We start from the raw sequence: 13,445 nt of genomic DNA, 5'->3' as shown, positions 1-13,445 counted from the left end.
TCAGTAAAGGAGCATCTTACTATAGCAAGCATTCATGAGCCCTGCTGCGGCAGCCGCTGGTACGGCTGGTGCGACGCCAGCTCATTAAGTTGTAACGTTTTTTTTTTTTTTTGTTTATCAACAGTGTTAGTACCGTGTCAGAGTTTCGAATTCCTCTAACGTAAGTGTCTGCTGCGGAGTAAAAAAGATTTATTTTGTTTTCAGTACCCGAGCACCTACGACAGCAGTGGCATCTGTCAGCGACTGGCCCCAGCATGCTGCCTCACATCATAGAACAGCAGGCAATGTACGTTGACCAGAGGCAGCAGACCGACACTGTTTGTGGATACCAACTTCATTAACCGCAGATGATATTGCATGCTCACAGGTGATGCTCATGCGTGCAGTTACGCTAGGCCAGGCGTAACATGCGGCCTTAAAGCTGTACACAGGAAATATAAATGTTGAAAACAGTTCTATGTGAACGAAATGTGTGCATAACTTTCACGTAGAATAAGCAGTTGTCTTGCACTGCAGTTATGGTAAAGCAGTAAGTTTGAATCGGAAGAATGTGTTCAACTCTCGTGATGGTTCCGTGTTGTCATATGATTGTGAAGCATAATTGAAAATGTGCTAATTTTTAATACACTGAAAAAAAAACGCCCTATGTAAATACTGAACATAACCATCATGCACATTTTGTACCCTTGTCAAACATGTTTGCGGCATATTTTGCATATTGCAACTATGGGGGTTTCGGAAGGAGGTAATCTCAAAAAGCCGGGCAAACAACTCTGTAGCCCTGAAAAGGGCTGTTTGGTTTTGTCTTGTGCAGAGATGGTTGGAGTTGCGAGATGCACTTGATGAGATGCGCTTGATGAGATGAGCGAGAATGAATTCAGGCACCTTATTGATATGCCCAAACCTGGCACATTGGTTGTGCGGTAAACCAGCACCGTTTACGGATGCCATTGTGCCAGTGTATTTTCAACAGCGAGGAAATTGTTATGCACACTGAAACTCTTCACGAACACAAGCTTAAGAATTTCTAGTGAGTAGTTCATGGATGACAATGGCAACACATTTCTTGGTTTCCACCTCTGTGAACAGATGCGTGACGCTGGCGTTAGGCAGGCCGCAGCATTGGAGATGCTTGCAGACAACACCAGGTGGCAGGGCGAGGCAAAGCAGCAGCTCGCTGATGAGGCGAGGCGTCATCAAGTAGCTGCCGTGCACCAGGCTGGTAATCTAGCTGACGTGCAAGAGCTGTAGGGGTGTCGGTGCCCTCATCGAGGCACCCGTTGCGACTTTCCAGCAGCAGCCACCAGTGGCATAAGGTATGCATTTGTATATTAGAAAGCAGCTTTTTGCTTAGCCTGTGTAACCCTGTCCCTCCGTTTTTTTTTCGCACATTAGCCTTGCACTAGTAGCAAGAAAAAATAAAGAGAGACTAGCAGCTCATATAATAAAGTAGACTTATAACTGGGACTACTGTACTCATCAGCAATAGTTGACAAGTAAGTCTATCAAGAGTTGCATGCTGCTACAATGGCATGCATGCAGTCAATTTCTCAGATTGCGTATGAATCACTTATATTGGCATGACTTTCATAATAATGGCATGCCAAGACCATTGACAATTGTTTTTTTTTTGTGGCAAATTACTATAAAACAAACTAAACGTGAAGAAGAAAGAATGAAAAATTGCACTGCCTTTGTCTCTGTTTTTTCTTCTCCGTGTTTGGTTTGCTTTTCGTTGTTCACCAAAAAAGAATTAACGCCCAGTGTTGAAAGCCTGGTATTCTAGCACACACTTCTACCAATGCTCCATATGGACCATTTTATAAAAGCAAATGAAATTTGTCCAGCTCTTGGGGGGTGTCAGGCGCCCTTTTTTTGTTCGTAGTAGTAAGAAACAAAACGTGTGCACCCAGGACCTGTGCGCCAAGTGTGGCAGCTTTGGAAGGGCCAAAGAAGGCAGGCACATCGCATGGCCCAATGTGGGTGGTGCTACAATCCTTACTGTGTCAAAGTCAAGGTGAGTGACTACGCCTTCATTTGTTTGTTTCCTCATGTTTATAGCTTCTTGCAAAGAAAGTGTGAACGTTTTCTAAATGATGTTCAGGATAGAACACAAGGCATGTACTAGCCTTTAAATACTGGTTTTTGGTAAATTGGAAGTCTAGATTACTGGCTTGTTAGGGAGTTTTAGATTTTATGCATGCATAGTTTGGCTGTGCTGTGCTAACCTTTAGGTATGTGACAGAACTCAAGAAGCTGTGTCAGAGAGAGCAAACAGGGTGTGGAGATTTGCATACGCAGTGCTACTTGGACATGCTGTGTGTAGATATTCCTGTTGTGTGGTGGAAAATGAAATAATTTTCTTCCACGATAATGCCAGACAGTCTTGTGAAACTGTCTGACACTGTACAGATGCCATTTAGTCACAGAAAGTCTTGTGGAGGAAGAGCTTGGTTGTTAGTAAAGCTGTGCTAACAAAACTTTGATTGTGAAGTTCAACTTTTTATCAAACAATTTTTTATGACTTCCAAGCAAAAGTACAGCAAAAAGAAAATTCGGCAGATACCACAAATATGGGAATCAACTTTATGCGAAGAACACGGAGGGAAGGCGGCTGTGGTAGCATTTTTTTCTATTAAGCTACACGTGATGACATGACGCTAAATATGTGTACAGATGTTGCACGCAGAGACATACCATGTTGAAGAGTTGGAGGTGTTTATATAACCAGTCTTCCACTTGCACAATGATGTTAGCTGGAAATGTGTTTTAGCGACACCAGAAACTGCTATATGAAGCGCTGATGCTCGCGAAGACGCTGGCCCTTGACACTGCTACATGAATCAATTTCTGCGCATGGCACCTCACCACGACTGACCTTAACCCGACATGACGGCTGCATGAAAGGAGTACGTATGTAATGTTTATAAAATTGGGTAGGCAACACTGCAACCATTGTTGACGTTTCACGAATATCGTCTATTTGAAAAGTAGTTACGAGAGCTGGCGTAGCTCTTTGGTAGAATGCTTGAATACCATGCAGAATGCTTGGCTTGATTCCTGCTGGGACCCTGAAATTTATTATTCGGATTTGTTGGGTGGTCAACGCTGCTTATGCCCGGTTCTTCTTAACCCTGACATTTATTCTATGCCTTCGTTGGGTCGACGCTACCGATGTCTGGTATTGCTTAACGCTCACTCGTTAAAATTGCCCATGTGTGACGATAGTTATAGCGCGAGAACAAAATGACGAGACAAAGACAAGAAGGACACGAAAGACGCGAGCCCTAACTTTCAACAGAGTTTATTGCGCAGAGCACGAAAATATATAGAGCAGACAGTAACCATGTGATAAAAACCATATGGCACAAAGAGCAAAAGAGCAGAACATGAGTAAGAGAAAAACAAAGACAAAAAACAAAGGCACAAAAAAAACGACGAAGAAAAATTTATAAGAAAACGAAACAGAAAAGTAAAGATAATATAAATAAAGGCAGAGCAGAGGCACCAACAGAATCCGAGCAACACGGTTACAGAACGTGAAAAAATAGCCGTGATTCCACACAAACACCAGATATCACACAGGCTCAAGAAAATCGGAAAACGTGTTGGAGTTCGTGTCCTGTTCTCGGCACCATTCAAATTAATCAGCCTCACCAAATCTACAAACCCCCTGAAAACGCAGTCATCAATGGAATGCAGAGTTCAACATAGAAACAGGTATGCGGCCTGCTCCCGGGAAGTTGTCTATAGGACTCCCCCTTTCATGCGGCGCTTGTTATGTCGGAACGACCAAAAGGTGTCTGAACGATCGGCTGAGAGAACACGCTAACAATGTTAGAAACGGGAAAGATGGTTTTCTTGCTCAGCATTGCACTGAGTGCAATTGTGCGCCCCTTTTCAAGGACACAGCGACGCTGTACAAGCACAGAGATGAGCGCACCCGAGTCATTGTCGAGGCCGCGCAGATGGCACGCAAACAGGTGCCTTGTATTAGCAAGCCCTCCGTGGCTTTGTCCGAGAAGGAACGCAGGTTCCTGGAAGGTTTTGGTGCGGGCAGGTAGTTATATTACCTTTATCTTTCTGTTTCGTTTTCTTCTAGATTTTTCTTTGCTGTTTTTCAGTGCTTTTGTTTTTGTGTTGTTTGTTTTTGTTTTTCTCTTAGTCATGTTCCGCTCTTTGTGCCATATGGTTTTTATCACATGGTTACTGTCTCCTCTATATATTTTCGTGCTGTGCGCAATGAACTCAGTTGGAAGTTAGCGCTCGTGTCTTTCGTGCCCTTCTTGTCTCTGTGTCGTCGTTTTGTTCTCGCGCTATAACTATCGTCATGCCATACCAACTAGCCCAAGCTGCCACACTTTTATGCCCTTGTGTGTTCTTGTCATTCCTGGGTAATAATGTCCATCACCTGTGGCACATACCCGCTTACCAGTGGCACATACCCGCCCGTGAGTATGTGCTACTGTCTGGCTGAAAGTGTTTGACGACGTACGCAACGGGATCGTGACAACATTGATGTCTTGATCAGCGCATCACATTCGTCAAACCATGTTACCCTCCCAGGCTAATTTTGGTTCACGCCAAGTTAAGGTTAATGGGGGGTGACCACGAGAGCACCCAAATCTAAGCAGCTGAATAGATAGATAGATACGCTCAAAGTCGCTGAAGTTCGCTACGAAATGCTTCGCCTTTAAAAGTTGCAGAGTGTCCATAGGCATATAATTATGAGATAGGAACATGAGAGCACTTATTTTTGCTAGGTTCGATTTTTGCTAGGTTCGTGAAATACTAAAGGGGTACTGCTAGTTTTTCTATTAATAATAAAGGCAATGCAGAAGCTATATTGTGTTTATGTCGATGATTTAGTATGAGCAAAGTGATGGTGACAATAATGTACCTTTGGGTGAAAAAAGACTATTTTTCTCAATCTCTCCTCTTCTTTCAACTTCAGAAAATGCCCAATTGACCGGGCTGCGTAGGGCATGCATTCTCTCTTAGGAGTTTTTCATCTGCTGCGCAGATTTTTCTCTGCTGCTCTCTGCGGCTGTGAATAGTTTCCACAGCAGCTGGAGTACTAGCTGGCATCAGTTCCGGTGGGAGAGGTCACATGCTTTTTTGCATGCGGCTTTTGTGTGCACCAGATGAATGTGTGCTTTCACAAACCTTGCCAGATAATGCTTTCATGTTGAAATGTACTGCAAAACATGGCCTAAAACAAAATTGTGTCGAAATCGACAGGTACAACTTTCGTTTCAAGCAGCATTAGGGGAAAGTAATGAATTTGAAATAGTTGTTCACAAACCGTCACGTTTAGTGACCGCACCCTGAACTAGAGGAGATGTCCGGTGACTCGCCCGAAACAGGCATCCCAGCAATGCCAGCTGTCACCCCCGTCTTTCAACCTGCTCGACTCCCACTGATTCTCAGAAGCACTATGGCAGATGGCAATGCTTCTGGCTTGGGTGAAGCATCAGTGCGTTTGTGAAAGGTACAGAGTGGAGTGAAAGGAGAGGTGGAGGAAAAGAGAAGAGAACAGGAACACGTGCGCTCTGCATGCATCTTGGAGAAAGTGACGTCACGGCTCTTGCTCGCGTGCGGCCACTGCGCGTTGACAATCTACCAAAAATACAGACAACTGCTTAAAAATATATAAAATAAAAAATAAACTCTGTTTATAGAAACAGTGGCTTCTTCCAAGTAATGTTTCGATGGGTTAATCAGATTTTCCAATCTTTGTTCTGTATTTCTTTAGCTTTCTCTATCTGAATGAGCATGTGCATTTTGCCTAAGCCTGCGATTTCATGCCAGGTGACAAAGATTATCTTGAAGAAGGGATGGTGCTACCTGGATCACATAGCATGTGAAGGCTGTGGCCAGCTGCATGACAAGAGCCAGCTTCTGCTTTACGACGAGTGCAACATCAGCTACCACACGTACTGTCGCTTTCCACCCCTCGAAAGAGTGTACCTGGGTAACTGGAAGTGCTGTTGGTAAGCGCCTTGTCTTTTTCCACACATTTTTTTCTTTATGCTGTGAATATGGTAACATGGCAGCCATAATGAAACATGATGTTGACAAGGCGAGGCATTTTTTTTAAATTTTTTTTAGTGTAATTTTTGTAAGTGCGGGGCATTGAAGCCTGCACACTAAACAAACAGTCGCGTTCTCATAAATATAATGGTCTTGGAACGTTTAATCCCGACAGTTATCATTATTAAAAAAACAGTCTGCATCCTTCGAGGATTCATCATTGTTCTGCAACAATGATTGCCATTTCGCTTGCTTACATATTTTTCTTTGTCAAAACCTGGTGCTTGACACGTGTCCACCATGTTGGTGTGGCAGTTAACGATGCTTGGCTGCTGACCTGAAGGTCGTGGGTTCAATTGAGGCGGAGGTGGTCGCGTTTCAATGGAGGCCAAGTGAGTTAAAGTGGGTGGAAGTGTAGTGTGTGATGTCAGTGCTTGTTACAGAACACCTGATTGTCAAATACGGAGCCCTTCACTACAGCAATTTTTATAATAATATCGTGGTTTTGATATGTAAAACCTCAGATATTATTATTAATTTTGTTAAACACTTTCCTCTTCACAATGCATTGTCATGCTGATGAACATTTATCGTTTGTGACCTCGAGATACAAAGTGCACAATGGTAGTGTTAAGACGGTACTTGAGACGACAATTACTGTGTGGCAGAAAGTTGCTCTCCCGTATGTCCTCTCTGTAGAGTACATTGTCTGCCAGAATCCTCTGCGAAAATGCCTGGCCTGGTGTGTTAGCTTAGTGTTAATGCGAGAACAGTGAAACCGATACCGAAAGTGAAAGAACCAAAGACGGTGAAGGTGCGCGTGGACAGAGGAATGTGGCGCGCGTGAACTGGAGAATATCAACATGCTGCAGAATGCGGCCAGCTAGCAAGAGAACAGATCATTCGACCTGAGAGACCAAAAGGGACCAAGCTGGTGTTACCAGGCCAGCCGGGACAAGCTTTGTGCGTCCCGGATATGAAGGAATGTTCCGGACCAGGCTTAGCAGTGCTGTTCCTGTGGTGAACGAATTAGAAGCCAGGGGGAGCAGCAGATCTCATTCTAGTGGCGGAAGTTTGGCCTTGGTGCCACGTCCGAACCGTTCTGTCACAACTGGTGCTGAGGTTGTTGTTGTGGTGGCACATATGAGCAGGTCCTTCGCTACCAGGAGCTGAAAGCGTGTCTTCAATGCTACCTCAAGTGCAACGTAGCTTGCGTGTTGCGAAACAAGCAATTCGTCGTCTGCACCTGTGTCCTTACACGACATCATTGTACAGGCTTGTACGACTCGTCAAGATCCTGCTGCTTCGTGTGTGTGTCATCGACACGCTCATGGTTTACTGTTATGTCCGACGAACATGTACTTCGTCACGCCCTGATTTTCATCGAGTGTAGGCTTGAGAGCTTAGGTTTTAGGACTTGGGTGATGCTTCTATTGTCTAGCCAGTTAGAGTGTATGTAATTGTTGTGTCAGGTCGATGAATGTTTCTGGTCCTTCTTGTCTTGGTTGTCCCTAGCTGAGTACCCCGAACCATCACAACTGGCAAGCCTGCCAGGATGGCCTATTAATAATACCGCCATTACTCAGATTCGGGACTGAGCCATGGACAAGGAAGGATTTTTCGCATTAGGTGGGGAGCTAGGGCACGAGAAGAATGAGCTGCGAGAATGAGTCGAGAAAGATTGCGCCCTAGCTCGTGATGAAGGAGCACGAGAAAGAGAACAGGCAAAAAAAAAAGCACTGAGCGACAATGTCAACTTCAGGAACAAGAGCTGAAAATTTTGGAGCTGAAGCTTCGAGTTCAGGGAAGCGAAAAAGGAGAGTCGGCTAAGGCTAGCGAACCAGGGGTATCTAACACGTGCACCGGAAGTGTGTAGCCCTCGTAAACGGATACGGCCCTTTAGTAAAGCACAGGATGATCTCAACACCTACCTACTACGGTTTGAGCGTGTCGCTGTGTACCAAGGATGGCCCCGTGTGAAATGGGCTATGTCATTAAGCCTATGCATGACTGGAGAGGTCCTAACTGTGATAGGCCGGTTAGATTCTACAGCTGCGTTGGATTACGACTAGTTAAGAGTGGCCTTGTGGCAGCAGTTTCGGTAAACTGCAGAAGGCTATCCGGAGAAATTCTGCAAAGCTAAACCCGAAGACAATGAGTCTGGCCTGCAGTATGCTGCACGACTTGCCGGTAATTTTCACCATTGACTCGAAATGAGCAAGACAAAAAGAAGCTATTCTGGCTTGAGGGAATCAATAATACGTGAAAAGTTCATGAAAAGCTGTACCCCGGCACTTAAAATTTTTCTGAAGGAGAGGGACTGTCAGACACTAAGAGCAATGTGTGAGAGTGCTGACAGCGTTATGGAAGCGCAGACCCTTCTAACATAAACAACGAACATGATCACAAAGAAGCCAAAGCATTGGAGCTTGAGAGGATGTCTGAGACAGCGAGGAAATCTGGGAAAGCTGCTAGTCGATGCTTCCTACGTGACAAGACGGGACATCGCGCAGCTGAATGCTGGTCCCTAACAAAAGAATGTTCCCCAGTGCACGGTCACAGCGGTGGCTAGTATTCCACCGGTACAAAGGACAGATGTGAAGCATAGGACAGATGTGAAGCATTTTGCGTTGTATATGTAAGGCGAAACGACGAGATATCTGCAACGAATGCAGATCACATTGTTTTGGAAGATGGGCGAAAGATCTCTGTTGTGAACACTGTGGACAGCCAAGGCGTTTTATCTGTAAAAATCGAAACTATCCCTGCTGTGAAAGGCTTTTTGGATAAGTGCCCAATTACAGTATCGCGCGACACTGGCTGCGACACGGTCGTAGTGCGAGAGGCATTATTTCCAAGGAAAAAATTGACTGGGTTGTATCGGCCAGTATTGTCCCTAGACTGCACGGTACACTACCTACCAGAAGGGGTGGTGTGTCTGGATACATCGCTTTTCAAAGTGGAAGTTTGTTATCACTGCCTGCGTGACTCGCTTTATGATGTCCTTTTAAACATCATAGGAACCTTAGCATTAGACACCTCGAGGATGATGTAAAACAGCATGGTAAATCCAAGTGGAACCACGGGCGTCAAGGAAAAAATGCCCGAATCTTCTGCAATTGGTCGTACAGTAAAAGCTCGTTAATTCGAACCGCAAGGGGAATCTGCCTCAGTTCGAATTAAAGAAAGTTAAAACTAACGAAAGTGATGAATAACAATAATACAGTGTGAGTAAGGCATAAAAATTTATTTTTTGAAAAAATCTGTGATCGCGGTCTGCCTTCTTTCCTTGAAGGTGACAGCCAGCACTTTTTGCTCTAACGAGTGATTTTGGCGGAAGACCTCTTCTCCCTTCTTCACAACTTCACAACTCTGAGATTGGCGCTTAAAAAAAAAAGCAAATCTTGGAGGTTACGTGGGACGGAAAGCAGGCAGCCGCCGAGAGAGAAAGATTTCGGGGGAAGGGGGGTGAAGAGTAAGTGGCACTATTTTCTCCACTCTAGCTTCCGTGCCAGTTTCTCCGTTTTTCTCTCCGCTCCCTGTCAATGCCGCTTCATAACTCGGCAGCCGCCCTATTGAGTGAATAGCCGAACCGCCGGCGCGGTAGCACGTAGTTCGAATTATCCACAGCGGCACCTACTCGCTTTTGAATTAACAGGCCTTTTTATTCATATGCTTGTATGGAGCTTGGCCGGACCATAACTTACAGCTTGAATTATTCATAAGTTTGAATTATTGAAGTTCGAATTAATGAGCTTTCACTGTAGTAGCCGACAACACCTGGTCACTGTAAGGCATGCCATGAACGGACCATGTGCATCTTGACCTGACCTCAATGACAGCAGGCCATCTGCAGCATACAGCGGTACCCACACCTCATTCACTAGGAGATGGCAAGCAACAGCACATCCATGAGGATCTTCAGGGCTGTCGGCCTCGACATGGCAGAAATTGTGATCAGATGTGACACGTTTTGACAGTATAGTTGCCTAGACAACGTGAGACGTGGTCATCTCAGCACCCAACGCCCAGGGTACCACCGTGTCGATGAGTTGGGCAGCGGGCCTACTTCGAGTGACACGGTACGAGCCGCCTCATTGGATGTCAGCCAGGGTTTTTTATGCCGCACAGTGATGGCTCAGAGAGGCTTTTTAGCCCGGTGCAGCAGTCACCATCGCCGCCTTTGGAGTGTCATCATTGACGACTTAGAACTAAGACGTACAAGAAAAGACGTGACAACATTGAGTGACGACTAGTTGGAGCATGGTAAGTCATCACTGTGTGAAGAGGACCAGCTTTAGACATCTACGGTGTGAACCGGGTTTTGTGTGTGCCGAGTGTGAGTGCCTATTTAATTGCAAGATCCAGCAGTTTGTGCGTGCCTGGTTGGGAAATAAACACGGTATGCAGGTGTGTGTTCAAAAATTTCAGGAGCACGTCGACCTTTCATGCCAGAGTGTGTCGAGCAAGTGGTTCACAGCATTTAGTGACAGAGGTTTGCAATGCTGACATTTCTGTACGTGGTCAGTGGTTGTCTTTGTTATTATTGTGTTCTGTTAATTCGCGTAAGACGTAATGCTATCTGTGGCACAATGTACTGAAAGTTTGAAGGAGTTTGGTAAGAAACCGAAAGCCGATGCCGAAACTGGAAGTGAAAGAACCGAAGTCGGCGAAGGTGTGCATGGAGAGACGAACGTGGCATGCTTGAGCTGGAGAACATGCCAGCTAGCAAAATAACAGATTGCTTGACCTGAGGGACCAAAAAGGACCAAGCTGGTGTTATCAGGCCAGCCGAGATGCGGTTGGTGTTTTCCCAAAGACGAGCGAATGTTCCAGACCAGGCTTGGCAGGGCTATTCTTGTGGTGAAGGAGCGAGTAGCTGATCCTGCTTCACCGGTGGCGATCGGGGCCTCAGTGCCACATCCAAATAGATTTGGCACAGCCGGTGCTGCAATTATGGTCATATTGCCATGTATAAGTGGTTGTGGGTCGTTGCAACCATGGGTGAAGGTGAGGCCTCGGTGGTACGTCGCCACAATGTCAAGAGGTCAATGTTTTTTTTTTTTTTTGATGTGCTGAAGTAGTTGTGCTGCCGAAAATTGGACGACGAGAATGGATCAACAGGCTACCACGGTGCTGTACTTGGCTGCTGCAATTACTACCGAAAGTACCAAAGGCTAGCAGCCAAGACATGCGAGGTGCAACTTCCTTTGAAATGACTTATCTATGTGAGAAGATTTCTCTGACAAATATTTCATCATGTGTAGTGTCTGTCCTTCTTTGTGACTGTTTCCTCATTACCTCATCTTGTGATCCTGCTTGGGTGCTGGTACACTTCAAAATCTGCAGCAAGGCGAATGAGTGTCAATGTGGACGCCTAATACAAAATTATGTTTTGCCCAGAACTCATGTGTTCTAACATCAACACCCCCATTTCTATGCAACAGCACATGAGTTGCCAATGCCTGTGGCTACTGAAATCTAAGCGCGTGCAGTTTCAATATTATCGAATGAGCATTTTCCAAAATGCACGGCTGAAAGACCTGCGTGACTCAGGAACGTGCCTCTAGAATTTTTTCGACGGCGCGTCATTTCTCAACTTGCCGATTTGGGACGATAACTGGGATAGTTTTGTGATAATGCCTTTTTTTGTCACAGTAGTCTTCGTGTAGTAAATAATTGACAAACAATGGTTATTACCTGAACACGTATGTGTGGTCGTCGTAATGCTTCCCCCCCCCCCAAAAAAAAGCTTCGGAGAATTTCCAGTGGTGGCTGCGTGCACCGAAGTGAACTTACGCCATGCCATGCTTCCAGATGTGCAGGACGTTTATCTTCATTTTCTCTTTGAGTTGCTTCTACGCGGAAGTTTGAGCTCATCCGTCGTGCATTCGTCTGTTACCCTGCGCAATGATCAGACAAAACATTTGACAATCATGACATGAATCAACGCAGGCGTCGGTGTCTTTGTGCTTCTTTCGCTTTATAAACTTTTTATTGTGATGTTCTGAGAGGAACCAGATGGTCTGCTAGCGATTATAAATTTACGTTAAACGTAAACAGCCGGGGCAAAGAAACCAAGAGGTATTTTAAACGTTAATGCATGCACTTAAAATGTAGCTGGACAATGGCCTGAGTATTCGCTCGTTTCTATTTATGTTTAGCTCATTACTTCAACAGTTGTCCGAAAATTTAACGTTATGGTACATACTTTCGAAAACCCACAAGGCCAGTTATAAGAAAACATACTAACGAGTTACTCATTTACACATGCTACTTGGGAATGCACTAAAGTTTTACTCCTGCCTATCGTAGGCACCGCTGCGGTAACGTTTCATGGGTTGCTATTGTTTCAGCTATTTAGAAACTGACAGCTTAGTGATTACTCACTCACGCCTTTACACTCGCGAAACGTTGCTGTATTTTGACTGTGTACTGCGAAGAATAGCAGTACTGTGTGCACTAAGTGGATATGCTGCATACACCCTTGCAGATCTCCATGCACCCACACGGCGATGAAACATGGCAGACACTAGACGGCGCTGCGGCGGAAAAAAATGCCAGCCTCCTTGTGAAAATGGTCTATATACGGAACGATGAAATTTCTGTCTTCCCATATATCGCTTCAGTGCTTTCCGTTTCTAATATATTTTGAATGGTGTTTTCGGACAGTGAAATTGTGCTGAGCTTCACCTGTTCTGAGAAGGAATGCATCTATGTCATGTTCCACGGTCGGCGCCCATTTCTCGTTTCGCAAGTACGACAAGTGATAAAGAAGTCTGAGCATTTGTAGCACTTTTTGACGGAAGCTTGAATAAATGCCTGCAAAAGAAGCAATTTGATGATCACGTTAAATTGTAGAACTACTATGAGGTGAGAACCAGATTTCTGACTTCAACCTTGTTCGGTCATAGCACAGTAGATGACATCTTGCAGAAGTTGACAGAAACACTTGCATCCTTTCCTCTCGGTAAGATCGTGCAGCCCTCAATGGGCGGCCTAAATGGGAACTGGAGCTCAAAGTTGTTCTTAACAGTATAATTGACAACAAGCTTCTTTCTGAGCACAACAACGATTTCGTGTGTACACATTATATTCAGGTCTGTCATGAAAAATGGCATGAACTGAAAAAATATGAAAGAGACTGCAAATGCTTTGATGTACTCTTTGTGCACCTTATGAAGCATGACCCGTCGTCGTTCACAATCTTATGGGAAGTGCTGTAGGTCCTTCTCTTGCTTAGCTATGAACAGGCTTCAGTATAAAAAGGTTTCAGTGTGAACAAGCTTATCATAGTTGAAAATATGCTAGAGCTCTCGTATATCTTTCAGAAAGTCATCTGTGAGGTGGTGGAAACCCATTGTGGGCTGGTTAATCTTCCACTGTCGAAAGAAGTGAACTTATCGGTGCGC

General features: G+C 44.9%; 1 protein-coding gene across 2 annotated transcripts in view; it reads left to right on the top strand.

Moving 5' to 3' along the window:
* The first annotated feature begins 1,094 nt into the window (after positions 1-1,094).
* The window catches only part of LOC119171474 (uncharacterized), a 168,251-nt gene continuing 155,900 nt past the window's right edge, over positions 1,095-13,445 (top strand). For both annotated transcript variants that reach the window (XM_075893688.1, XM_075893689.1), the window contains exons 1-3: positions 1,095-1,316; positions 1,914-2,017; positions 5,812-5,993. In XM_075893688.1, coding sequence (XP_075749803.1) covers positions 5,885-5,993 — 109 coding nt within the window. In that variant the 5' untranslated portion in view covers positions 1,095-1,316; positions 1,914-2,017; positions 5,812-5,884. The remainder of the gene's footprint in view (positions 1,317-1,913; positions 2,018-5,811; positions 5,994-13,445) is intronic.

This window comes from Rhipicephalus microplus, chromosome 4 (genome assembly GCF_043290135.1).
Source record: "Rhipicephalus microplus isolate Deutch F79 chromosome 4, USDA_Rmic, whole genome shotgun sequence".
Classification (NCBI taxonomy): Eukaryota; Metazoa; Arthropoda; class Arachnida; order Ixodida; family Ixodidae; genus Rhipicephalus; species Rhipicephalus microplus.
Note: the sequence above shows the minus strand (reverse complement) of the source record. Positions and strands in the feature narration are given on the sequence as shown.